General features: G+C 41.8%; 1 protein-coding gene across 1 annotated transcript; it reads left to right on the forward strand.

The window, feature by feature from the left end:
* The first annotated feature begins 10,061 nt into the window (after positions 1–10,061).
* Positions 10,062–12,164, forward strand: LOC100357731 (serine/threonine-protein kinase pim-2). The gene has a single exon (XM_051847816.2). The coding sequence runs from the start codon at positions 10,246–10,248 to the stop codon at positions 11,179–11,181; it is 936 nt and encodes a 311-aa protein (XP_051703776.1). The 5' UTR covers positions 10,062–10,245; the 3' UTR covers positions 11,182–12,164.
* Positions 12,165–13,742: the final 1,578 nt, after the last annotated feature.

Consider the following 13,742-nt stretch of genomic DNA (forward strand, 5'->3'; position numbering starts at 1 on the left):
TTTTATTTGCCTTTCCCTGATGGCTTATGATCTGAGCATTTTTTCATGTGTCTGTTGGCCCTTTGTATTTCATACTTTGAAAAAGGCATGTTCATGTCCTTTGCTCATTTCTTAACTGGGCTGTTGGTTTTGTTATTGTGGAGCTTCTTAACATCTTACCAGTTGCATAATTGGCAAAGATTTTCTGTTGGTTGCCTCATTCATCAAAATTAGTTGAATTGGTTGGTTGTAGACATGTGGATTAATTTCTGGGGCTGCTATTCTGTTCTGTTGGTCTACATGTCTCTTTTTCTGCCATACCAGGCTGTTTTTGGTTATAACTGCCCTATAGTATGTTTTGAAATCTGGTATTGTGATGCCTTTGGCTTTGTTTTAGATATCTAAGAATGCTTTAACTATTCAGAGTCTCTTTTCCACATGAATTTTGGCATTTTTGTTGTTGTTGATTGGGATTGCACTGAATCTGTAAGTTGCTCTGAGTAGTATGGACATTTTGCTGATATTCTTGCAATCCATGAATATGGAAGATACTTGCAATCCTTGGTGTTGTCTTCTAGTTCTTTAATGTTTTGTAATTCTAATTGTAGAGATCTTTCACATCCTTGGTTAAATTTATTCCAAGGTATTTAAAGTGCTACTGATCTTGAAAGATCTTTCTCAGTCATAGCATTGTTTGTTTATATAGTGGTAATTTATTTTTATTTGTTGATTGTATATCCTATAATTTTACCAAACTTAGATGTTCAAATGGTTATTTAGGAGAGTTTTTTTGTTCTCATATACAGGATAATGACATTTGCAAACAGGCATAAATTCACTTTTTCCTTTCCAGTTTGTACCCATTTGGTTTCCTTTTCTTGCATAATGACTCTGACTAAAACTTGTAGGCATATATTGAATATCAGTGGTGAAAGTAGGCATCCTTGTCTGGTTCCAGATCTTAGTAGGAACACTGCCAACTTTTCCCCATGCAATGTGATGCTGGCTGTGGGTGTGTCATATATTGCCTTCATTGTGTTGAGGAATGGTCCTTCTATACCCAAGGTCCTTATGGTTTTTATCATGAAAAGGTGTTGTATTTTATCAAATGCTTTCTCTGTGTCTGTTGAAATAAGCATATTATTTTGTTCCCTAGAAAACTTTCATTTAAGGAATATAAACTTCATACATTACTTAATTACAACTTTAGAAGCAAGGTAATTCTTCCCACTATACCTGTCCTCCCGCCCACTCTACCATACCTCTTTGTCCTCTCTCACCTATTCTCACTCTTAGTTTTTACTAAGATCAATTAACTTCATACACATATGATTAACTCTGTTAAATAAAGAGTTCAACAAATAGTATGGAGGAAGATAACTATTCTTCAACAGTCAATACAAGGGCTGTTCAAAGGCATCACATCTCAAAGTGTCAATTGCACTTTGATAGATTACCTTTTAGGTGCTCTATTAGTTAGCACAGGTAAGGGAGAATACACAGTATATGTCCTTCTGGAACTGGATTATGTCACTAAGTATAATGTTTTCCAGCTACATCTATTTTGTTGTAAATGACTGGATTTCATTTTTTTAACCACTGTATAGAATTCAGTGGTGTACATATCCCATAATTTCTTTATGTACTCTTCAGTTGATGGCATTTGGGTTGATTCCATATCTTGGCTATTTGTGAATTGAGCTGCATTAAACTTGGAGGTGCAGATGGCTCTTTTGTTTACTGATTTCATTCCCTTGGGTAAATTCCCAGGACTGGAATGGCTGGGTCATATCATAGGTCTATATTTAGATTTCTGAGGCATCTCTGTACTGTCTTCCATAGTGGCTTTACCAGTTTACAATCCCACCAACAGTGCATTAGCTCACCTTTTCCCCCACATTCTCATCAGCATTTGTTGTTTGTTGATGGGCTGAGATGAAATCTCATTGTGGTTTTGATTTGCATTTCCCTGATGGCTAGTGATCCTGAGCAGTTTTTATGTGTCTATTGTCCATTTGGATTTTATGTTTTGAAGAATGCCTGTTTAAGTCCTTTGTCCATTTCTTAACTGGGTTGATTGTTTTGTTGTTGTTGAGTTTCTTGATATCTTTATTTATTCTGGATATTAATCCTTGAACAGTTTCATAGTTTGCAAATAGTGACTCCCATTCTGCCAGTTGCCTCATCACTTTTCTGAGTGTTTATTTTGCAGTGCAGAAGCTTCTCAATTTGACATAATCCCATTTGTCAATTTTGGCTTCGTGCCTTTGGGGATTTTTCCAAGAACTCTTTCCCTATGCCAATGTCTTGCAAGGTTTTCCCAATGTTCTCTAATGATTTGATGGTATCAAGTCATAGATTTAGGTCTTTAATCCATGTTGAGTGGATTTCTGTGTAAGGTATAAGGTAGGGGTCTTGCTTCTTGTTTCTGAATGTGGAAATCCAGTTTTCCCAGCACCATTTGTTGAAGAGACTGTCCTTGCTCTAGGGATTGAATTTTAACTCCTTTGTCAAAGATAAGTTGGCTGTAGATGAATGGATTGATTTCTGGCCTTTCTATTCATTTTATAAAGTATTATTTTTAAAAGACTTATTTATTTGAAAGGCAGAGTTAGACAGAGACAGAGAGAAAGAGAGAGACAGAGAGAGGTTTTTCATTCACTGATTCACTTCCCTAGATGGCTGCAATGGCTGGAACTGCACCAATCCAAAGCCAGGAGCCAGGAGCTTCCTCTGGCTCTCCCATGTGGGTGCAGGTGCTCAAGCATTTGGTTCATCTTTGACTGCTTTCCCAGGCCATAGTAGAGAGCTACATCAGAAGTGAAGCAGCAGGAGCTGAACTGGCACCCAAATGGGATGCTAGCACTGCAGCGGTGGCTTTACCTGCTATGTCACAGTGCCAGCTCCTTGCCTTGCTATTCTGTCCCATTGTTCTATCCATCTGTTTTTGTACCAGTACCAGGCTTTTTTGGTTTGGATTATAACTTTCCTGTAGTACCTCTTGAAATCTGGTATTGTGATGCTTGTGGCTTTGTTTTTTTTGCTATATAAGATTGATTTAGTTATTTGGGGTCTCCTTTGTTTTCATATAAATTTCACCACCATTTTGTCTACATCTGAGAAGAATGTCCTTGGTATTTTTGATTGGTATCACATTGAATCTATAAATTGTTCTCAGTAGTATGGACATTTTGATGATGTTGATTCTCCCAATCCATGAACATGGAAGATTTTTCCATGTTTTTATATATGCTTCTATTTGTTTCCTTAATGTTTAGTAATTCTCATTGTAGAGTTCTTTGACATCCTAGGTTAAATTTATTCCAAGGTATTTGGTTTTCTTGGTAGCCATTGTGAATGGATTGATCTTGGAAACTCACTCTTAGCCTTGGCATTGTCTGTGTATACAAAGGCTGTTGATTTTTATGTACTGATTATATCCTGTACTTTACCAAACTTTTCCGTGAGTTCTAATAGTATCTTAGTGGAGTTTTTTTTGGATCCTGAATATAGAGAATCATGTCATCTGTAAATAGGGATAGTTTGACTTCCTCCTTCCTAATTTATATCCCTTTGACTTCTTTTTCTTGCCTAATGGCTCTGGCTAAAACTTCCAAAACTTTTGAATAGTGAGGTGGGCATCCCTGTCTGATACTGGATCTCAGTGGGAATGCCTGCAGTTGATTTGCGAATGTTGTACCATCCCTGCATACCAGGGCTAAATCCCACTTAGTCCGGGTGCTTGACCTTTCTGATGTGCTGTTGGATTCAATTGGCCAGAATTTTATTGAGGGTTTTTGCATCCATGTTCATCAGGGAAATTGGTCTTTAGTTCCCTTTGTTGCATCTTCGCTGAATTTTGGAATTAAAAGCGATGCTGCCTTCATAGAATTTGGGAGGATTCCCTTTTAATTGTTTTTAAATAACTTGAGAAGAATTGGAATTAGTTCTTGTTTAAATGTGTGGTAGATTTTGGGAATGAAGCCATTCATCCTGGGCTTTTCTTTGTTATGATTCTGTTGAGGTTTTCTTTGTCTTCATGGCTCAATTTATGTACCTGTCCGGGAATCTATCCATTTTTGCTAGGTTTCCTAGTTTGTTGGCACACAGCTCTTTATAGTAATCTCTGATGATTCTTTTTATTTCTGTGGTGTGTACTGTTAAATTTCCTTTTTCAACTCTAATTTTACTGATTTGGGTCTTCTCTTTCCTTTTATTCGTTAGTTGGGCCAATGCTATGTCATTTTGTTTTTTCAAAAAACCAGCTCTTCGTTTTGCTGATGTTTTTATATTTATTTTTTGTTTTAATTTTGTTTATTCTCTCATTTTAATTATTTAATTTCTCCTGCTAGTTTTGGGTTTGGTTTGCTATTGTTTTTCTAGATCCTTGAGATGCATTGATAGCTCATTTATAGGGTACTTTCCAATTTCTTGATGTAGGCTCCAATTGCTATAAACTTTCTTCTTAACACTGTTTAGGCTGAATCCCCTAAGTTTTGATATGTTGTGTTGTCATCTTCGTTTCCAGAAATTTGATATTATCTCTTGATTTCTGCTGTGATGCCCTTCTCATTCAGGAGTATGTGGTTCAGTCTCTGTGTTTCCGTATGTTCTAGAGATTCTTGAGTCACTGATTTCCAGCTTCATTGCATTGTCATCTGAGAAGATGCATGGTATGATTTTGATTTTTTTTTACTTTCCTGAGACTTGATTTATGGCCTAGTGTGTTGTCAATCCTAGAGAAATATCCATGCACTGGTGATAAGAATGTGTATTCTACAACTGTAGGATGAAAAGTTCTGAAGATACCTGTTAGGACCATTAGGTCTATAGTGTCAATTAACTCTGCTGTTTCCTTGGTGAATTTCTGTCTTTGATGTGTCCATTGCTGAAAGTGGGGTATTGAAACTCCCCATTACTACTGAAGTCTATGTCTCCCTTTAGATCTCTTAATGTTTCTTTTAAATAGCCAGGTACCATATTAGATGCATGGATATTTTTAATAGTCATATGTTCCTGTTGAATTGATCCCTTAATCATTACATAGGGCCCTTATTTGTTTCTCTTAACAGTTTTTGTGTTAAAGTCTATTTTGTCTGATATTAGGATGGCTACACCAGTTCTTTTTTGGTTTCTGTTGGCTTGCAATATCTTAGACCATCCTTTCACTTTCAGTCTGCATGCATCTTTGTTGATGTGTTCATTTATGCAGCAAATAGATGGGTTTTGTTTTTTAATCCATTCAGCCAGTCTGTGTCTTTTAACTGGAGAGTTGAGACCATTTACATTCAAGATGACTATTGATAACTTTTGCAGGGCTGGTCTGGCGGTGACAGTTTGTCTCAGTTTCTGGCCATATCTATTAGGAGTTCTATGTGCTTCCTGTACTAGGATGTCCCTTTGTTTCTCCAACTTAGGGAAGTTTTCTGTTACTATGTCACTAAAAATGCCGTTTAGTCCTTTCTCTCTTTCTATGCCTTCAGGAATTCCTAGAACCTGTATGTTGGGTCATTTGATAGTATCCTGTAGATTATCAACAGTGTTCTTGAGTTTTCTAATTTCTCTTCTTGTTTTTGGTCAGAGTATTTAATTTCCTGTACTTTGTCTTCTAAGTCAGATATTTTCTTCTGCTTCACCAATTTTGTTGTGAAGGCTTTCCACTATATTTTTGTATTTTTATATATTTTTTTGCTAGGCAGAGTTAGACAGTGAGAGAGAGACAGAGAGAAAGGTCTTCCTTTTCTGTTGGTTCACCCCCCAAATGGCCACTATGGCTGGCGCTGTGCCAATCCGAAGCCAGGAGCCAGGTGCTTCCTCCTGGTCTCCCATGCAGGTGCAGAGCCCAAGCACTTGAGCCATCCTCCACTGCCTTCCCAGGCCACAGCAGAGAGCTGGACTGGAAGAGGAGCAACTGGGACTAGTACCTGGCACCCCAACCGGGACTAGAACCCAGGGTGCTGGTGCCGTAGGTGGAGGATTAGCCAAGTGAGCCACAGTGCTGGCCACTTTCCACTATATTTTTTATTTGTTCTACTGATTTCTTCATTTCATTTTGATTTCTCTTTAAGATCTCAATTTTGTGGGAGAAACTTTGTCATGTGAGGATTCCTAGTAGTTTGTGCATTTGCTTTTGATTACTTCTATGTAATCTTATGGTCAGTTTTTTTTTTTTTTGAATTACATTTCTTCCATTCCATTATCTAAACAATCTATTATTGAAGTCTTGTGTTCTTTTGGGGTTGCCATGTTTTCTTCCTTATACTTAGTCTTGAATTTGTGCATTTGCTATTTGGCATCTGTAAAGATATTCATTGGTTTCTTCTTTGTTTTTTTTTTTTTTGTTGTTGTTGTTGTTGTTTGTTTTTGCTGTGGTGGCTTTTACCTTTGTACTCTGCTTCTGTAGATAAGTGGAGTGTGTGCTTTCAGTGAAAATCAAGAGACATGCAGTGAGTGTAGCTAGGGAGCCCTGTTCATTTCTCCAGGGTGAATGCCATGTCATAGAAGATACACCCAGGTTTGGCATGGTAAATCTCCTCTTTTTTTTTTTACCAGAAGGAAGTTTTTTTTCCTGCTCAGCTGAGCTTCTCTCCTCAAAGGAGACTGATGCCTGAGCACTAGCCCCAGTGGAGATAATACTCATCTGCTCTTCCCCAAGGACCACACAGAGGATCTGTATAGTCCTCAGTCTAAGTTCAGATTCCCCAGCAATGTCCCTCACCAGGTAACCAGGGGACCCTGATCATGTGGATCCTCTCACAGTGACTGCCCAGAGTCCCAGCCACATCATAAGTCCTCCCACACAGCCTCATTTTTGGAACAGTCCTGGCACACAAGCTTCCCACAGTCATGAGCATCCAGCCTCCTGTTAGTTCTCTCCACCAGAGTCAGGAGTTTCCACTTGGCTGGTTGCTGGGAACTGACATGAGCTGGCAGAGCTGTTACATATGTCCAAGATGGCGCCTGCACTAATGGCTTGTTACAGGACACCATTGTAAGGTGATCAGGGAGAGATAAAGGTGTTCATCTTTTTGTTGTTGTTGTTCTTATTGTTTTGGTTTCTCTCTCTCTCTCTCTCTCTTTTTCCCCCCCTCTAGTTTGGCAGATACACTATCCCCCACAGGGCTCCACTTTGAGTTGCCTCTAGGTTCTTGGTTCTTTATTGCCAGTGGCTTGGGCTGCTGTGGTCTGATCTCGCCTCACTCTCCCACACTGGTGCATAGGCTCTTGTCCGCTGGAGTTCTGAGTTGTGGGCATCCATGCCCTCCACTTAAGTCCACTGCGTCCCTCTAATTTGTGTAGAGTTTTCTCTGCCATTTTCTCCCTAACTCTTCTCTTAGACTGCACTCTATCCATGTTTTTTAAACTATGTTCTTGTAGACTAGATCAGTAAGTTCCCTCTCTACTCTGCCATAGGCTTGCTTTCTTGATTTCACAGTGAGATCTTAATTGGTATATGAAAACACTTTTGTCTTTTCTATGTTGTCGTTGTTTTTTTTAATATACTGTGACTTTGCTGAAGGCTTTCAGTCCCAACAGCTTTTAGGTGGAATAGTGTAGGTTTTTCCATGTATAGCATTGTGTCATCTGCAAATATGGACATTTTGATTTCTTCCTTTATAATTTCTATGCCATTTCTTTCCTTAATTGCTATTGCCAATACTTTCAATACTATATTGAGTAAGAGTGGTAAAAGTGGACATCCGTGTCCTGTTCCAGATCTGAGAAGAAATTTTTCAGCGTTTCCCTACTCAGTATGATATTGGCTGTTTGTTGTATACAGCCTTTATATATTTGAGATATGCTTCTAGTGAATTCTTGAAGTTCTTTTTATCATAAAGTGATGTCAAATGCTATCAAATACTTTGTCGGCATCTATTAAGATCATATGGTTTTGGTTCTTCATCCTGTTGTGATTTATGATGCTTATTGATTTGCAAATGTTGAACCACCCTTGCATCTCTGAGATAAATCTCTTTTGATCATGATGTATGATCTTTTGAATGCAGTGTTGGAATCAGTTTGCTAATACTTTGTGAGAATTTTTTGCATGTGTGTTCATCAAGAATATTGGTCTGCAGTTTTCTTCTTGTTTTGTATCTTTGGTTTTGACATCAAACTAAGGATGATCTCATAAAGAATTTGGCAGAGTTTCATTGTGTTCAGTGTTTTGCAGTATTTTGAAAAGTATTGAATTTTGTTCCTATTAAAAGGCTTTGTAGAACTCAGTTATAAAGCCATTGAGTCTTGGATTATTCTTTAAGGAAATACTTGTAACTACTTCTTCAATCACATAAGTCATTATGAGTCTATTTAGATGTTCTCTCTAGCCTTGATTTAATCTAGGTAGGTCATATGTATCCAGAAATTTATAAATTTCTTCAAGGTTTTCCATTTTTTAGTACATAGTTTTCATAGCAGGTCTTTAAAAAAAGATTTATTTATTAACTTGAGAGGCATAGTCACAGAGAGTCACTAGTTCACTCTGCACATGGCTGCAGTGGTGGGAGCTGAGCCCATCCAAAGCCAAGAGCCCTCCTACATAGGTGCAGGGGCTCAAGTACTTGGCCATCTTCTACTGCTTTCCCAGGCTATCAGGAGGGAGCTGGATCAGAAATGGAGCAGCCAGGACTCAAACAGATGCCCATATGGGATGCCAGTGCCACAGGCAGATGCTTAAACTGCTATGCCACAGTGCCAGCCCCACAGTAGTTTTTTTTTTTAAGATTCATTTTATTTATTTGAAAGGCAGAGTTAGAGGAGAGGGAGAGAGGAAATAAGGGAGAGAGAGATATATCTTCTATCTGCTGGTTCACTCCCCAAATGGCTGCAACAACAGGGGATGGGCCAGACCAAAGCAAGGAGCCAGGATCTTCATCTGGATCTGCCACTTATGTGCAGGGGCCCTCTTGGGCCATCTTCCACTGCTTTTCCAAGCGCAATAGCAGGGAGCTGGATAGGAAGTGCAGCAGCCAAACTCAGACCAGCACCCATTTATGAGATGAGAGTGAGTGTTGCAGGAGGTGGCTTAACCTATTATGTCACATTGCTTACACCCATAATGGTTTCTTCTGATCTTTTGTATTTCTGTGGTTTGCTTGTAATGTCTCCTTTATCACTTCTCATTTTGAGTTTTTTCTTGTTTTCCTAGTCTTGTTAAAGGTGTGTCTATTTCCTTTAACTTTTCCAAAAAAAAAAAAAAGTTTCCTGTTGATCTTTACCATCTTGTAATTTAATTTTCATGTATTTCTGGTATTCTTATTTCTAAACTCCTAATTCTGGGTTTGCTTTGTTATGTTTCTAACTCCTTAAGATATACAATTTTGTGTGAAAAATTCTATTACAATATATACTTTCATTGCTGGAAATTTCCCTCATACTACTGTTTTTGCTGTATTCCACAGGTTTTTATATGCTGTTTTAATTCTTGTTTCAAGAAATTTTCTGATTTCCTTGTTAATTCCTTCAATATTCCATTTGTTATTCAGCAGCATGTTTAATTCCCATGTCTTTATAAATTTTCTATTCTAATTATTTTTAGTTTTAGTCCCTTGCGGTCTGAGGAAATATGATTTCAATATTTTTCAATTTACTGAGACTTGATTTGCAGACTAATATGGTCTGTGCTAAAAAACACTTGTACACTACTACGAAGTAGTTTCGTAGTGGAGTGAAACGTTCTGTAAATGTCTTTAGTCCTTTTGCTCTCTATGCTTCAACTCTGATAGACCTTTGTTGACTTTTTATCTGGATGGTCTTCTCACAATGACTTTGGGGATATTGAAGATTCTCGTTATTGTATTGAAAGTTATCTCTTGGGCCGGTGCCATGACTAACTTGGTTAATCCTCTGCCTGCAGCGCTGGCAACCCATATGGACGCCGGGTTCTAGTCCTGATTGTTCCTCTTCCAGTCCAGCTCTCTGTTATGGCCTGGGAAGGCAGTGGAGGATGGCCCTAGTGCTTGGGCCCCTGCATCTGCATGGGAGACCAGGAAGAAGCACCTGGCTCCTGGCTTTGGATTGGCACAGCGCCGGCCATAGCGACCATCTGGGAAGTGAACCAACAGAAGGAAGACCTTGAGTAGCACTGGGGCTGGCGCGCGCGGCGAATCTTAACGCTGCGCCGTCTGCGGACGCTTCCGGGCCACCGGTTTCCCTGCCTTCCACCCTGGCGCCCCCAGCCCTGGCTCCCCGGCTGCCCTGCCCCAGGCGTCCACGCCCTGCGGGCTCAGCGGATTCAGCGGGCTCAATCTGCGCAGCACCTCCTCCATGTTGACCAAGCCTCTGCAGGGGCTCCCCGCGCCCCCGGTGACCCCCACGCCGCCACCAGGAGGCAAGGATCGGGAAGCGTTCGAGGCCGAGTACCGACTTGGCCCCCTCCTGGGTAAGGGGGGATTTGGCACGGTCTTCGCGGGACATCGCGTCACAGATCGACTCCAGGTGGCCATCAAAGTGATCCCTCGGAATCGTGTGTTGGGCTGGTCCTCCTTGTCCGACTCAGTCTCATGCCCCCTCGAAGTGGCACTGCTCTGGAAGGTGTGTGCAGGTGGTGGGCACCCTGGTGTCATCCGCCTGCTCGACTGGTTTGAGACACCTGAGGGCTTCATGCTGGTCCTCGAGCGGCCTCTGCCGGCCCAGGATCTCTTTGACTACATCACAGAGAAGGGCCCGCTGGGGGAAGGCCGAAGCCGCAGCTTCTTTGGCCAGGTGGTGGCAGCTGTCCAACACTGCCACGCCCGTGGAGTCGTCCACCGTGACATCAAGGACGAGAACATCCTGATAGACCTACGCCGGGGCTGCGCCAAGCTCATCGATTTTGGTTCGGGTGCCCTGCTTCATGATGAACCTTACACTGACTTTGATGGGACAAGGGTGTACAGCCCGCCGGAGTGGATCTCCCGACACCAGTACCACGCGCTCCCGGCCACTGTCTGGTCCCTGGGCATCCTCCTTTATGACATGGTGTGTGGGGACATTCCCTTCAAGAGGGACCAGGAGATTTTGGAGGCTGAACTCCATTTCCCGGGTCATGTCTCCCCAGACTGCTGTGCCCTGATCCGCCGGTGCCTGGCCCCTAAACCCTCTTCCCGACCGTCACTGGAGGAGATCCTGCTGGACCCCTGGATGCAAACACCAGCTGAAGATGCACCCCTCAACCCCCCCAAAGGAGGTCCCTCCCCCTTGGCCTGGTCCCTGCTGCCCTAGTCCTGGCCAGGCCCCCCTAGTGACCATAATAGCCATCCCATGGCCATGCCACAGGGATAGACGGACATCTGTTGACCTGGTTTTACAGGTCACTAACAATCCAGTGTTACTAAAGTCGGGGGGACGGGGGGGTCCCCGGGGTCAGAAGACAAGCCAGGTCTGCCCAGTCCCCATCCCAGTCCTGTGAAGGAGCCTCTCTCCCAGGACCCGTGGCCCCTTGTTCTGAAGAGAGGGACTTCCTTGCTTCTTGTTTTGCTAGGGGTGTTGATTGGGTTGAAATTCACTCCATTCTGAGGCACAAGACTCTTCATTCTACTGAGTTGTTAGCCCCGTACGGGTACCTCCTGTGACCACCACACACACTTGGTTCAGATGCTCTTACGTGGGCAAAGGGTGCTTTCCTGTCAGTGCCCCAGCAGCTCTGAAGTTAGCAAAGGGACCCTTTCCCCAGCCTGGGGTCCTCTGTTGGGTCAAGCTGCTCACCTACCTCAGCCCAGGATTGCTGATTCTGGGGGAGGTAATGCCCAATTGTTATCCCAGGGTGCGTGCGTGCGCGCGCGCGCGCTCTCTCTCTGGTTTGTTTGGTTTTGGTTTTGGTTTTGGTGATGGGACCCTACTTTGTTATCCCAAGTGCTCTTATTCTGGTGAGAACAACCTACTCCCATGATCTGGGAAGGAAGGCAGATGGATACCACCAGACACCACCAGACACTAGGACGGCACAGTTGGTTTCTTGGGAGATGGGCTGGGGAAATGAGTCGTGCTGAGTGTTCTCTTTGGGGCACCCTCTCCACCTTTTGCCTCCTCCTGAGCCAGGATTATCCAGTTGCTAAAATGTAAATACTTATGTATTGGGCGGTGGGGAGTCGCAAGTGTGCCCTCTTCTCCCTTCTCCCCCTGCCTGGATTATTTAAAAAGCCATGTGTGGAAACTCACTATTTAATAAAAGTAATAGACTCCAAAAAAAAAAAAAAAAAAAAGAAGGAAGACCTTTATCTCTGTCTATAACTCTACCTATCAAATAATAAAAAAAAGTTATCTCTCTCTTAGGTTTAATATCTGCTTTCAGTTGGTGATCTTGGGTGTAAAATACCTTCTTGCTTAAGTGGTCCTCTTCACCAATATACAATATCTTTGTCTTTTTCTCAGTTTAAAGTATGTTTTGTTTGTGAGCTTAGCTATTCCAGCTCAGTTTTTGGTTTCTAATTGTAGGGCACCTTTTCTCAACCCTTCATGTTCTGTCTATAGGATTGGTTACCTGCAAAGTGAGTTTCTATGGTCAGTACATACTTGTGCCTTGTTTTGTATCCATTCAACCAATCTGTATCTTCTAGCTGGGGAATATAATATGTTTACAGTCAAGGTTAATATTAATAACTAACATGTTACTTTATTGATTGGCTCCTGATTGATAAAGCTCTTGCGTGAATTGATGTGTGTTCATGATAAGTACTCATAAAGTAGGACTTGTTTCAGGATCTCTGGTAAGGCTGATCTGAGGGTGCTGAATTCTTTGTTTTTGCTGGTATGAGCAATACTTCATTTCTCCTGCCCTTCCAAAGGACACTGGGTAGGATCTTCTCAGTCGGAAGCGTTCGTCTCTCAAGACCTTGCGTGTGTCCTCCTATTCTCTCCTGGCCTAGAGGTGAGGTTTCTGCCGGGCAGTCTGCTGTTGTCCAGTGGGTTTTCCTTTGTGTGTAACTTGCTGCTTGGTGCTCAGTATCTTCAGGATTCTGTGTCCATCACTCTTGACGACTGGACTGTTAAATAAATGCCTTGGAGAAGGTTCTTTGTGTTGCTGTTCAGTCTGGTTGGAGTTCTATGAACTTTGTATATCTAGATGTCGACTTGTCTTCTAAGACTTGGGAACTTTGCAGCTGCTCTGTTTAGTAGGTTCTCAATCCCTCCTGCATTCTCTTCTGCTTCAGGTATCCCATTTGTTTAGGCTTTCTTCATTATTTTTATTTTTATTCTCTGGTTCTGTTATTTGAAATATCTTGTCCTCAAGATCGGAAAATATTTCATCTTCTGCTTGATCAACTCTATTGTTGAAGCTCAGAATTGAGGGTTTTTTTTCTTAAGATTTCTTTATTTGAAAGGCAGAGTTAACAGGGGTCAGGGGGAGCTCTTCCATCTGCTGGTTCACTCCCCAGATGGCGGCAACGGCCGGAGCCGTGCTGATCTGAAGCCAGGAGCCAAGAGCTTCTTCCAGGTCTCCCACATGGGTGCAGAGATCCAAGCTCTTGGGCCATTTTCCTTCGCTTTCCCAGGTCATAGCAGAGAGCTGGATCAGAAGAGAATCCAGGTGTCTAACCCACGCCCACATGGGATGCTGGCACTGCAGGCTGCAGCTTTACCTGCTACACAGCAGCACTTGGCCCAGGTTTTCTTGTTCTTTGTTTATTTCTTTTAATATCATTCAAGTTCTCAGTTCCAAAATTTAATCTCTTAAAAGTGGTTTCTATTTCTGTTGCATTCCTCACTCATATAATGTATTCTCTTCCTTCTTCCTGTACGTGCTCTTGAATTTTATTTCGTTAGCGTCACTATTTTGAATTCTT

The sequence above is a fragment of the Oryctolagus cuniculus genome, chromosome 19 (genome assembly GCF_964237555.1).
Source record: "Oryctolagus cuniculus chromosome 19, mOryCun1.1, whole genome shotgun sequence".
Taxonomy (NCBI): domain Eukaryota; kingdom Metazoa; phylum Chordata; class Mammalia; order Lagomorpha; family Leporidae; genus Oryctolagus; species Oryctolagus cuniculus.

Excerpts from the sequence above, each read along its gene's own strand:
- LOC100357731 (XM_051847816.2), top strand. The coding sequence starts at position 10,246 with ATGTTGACCAAGCCTCTGCAGGGGCTCCCCGCGCCCCCGGTGACCCCC.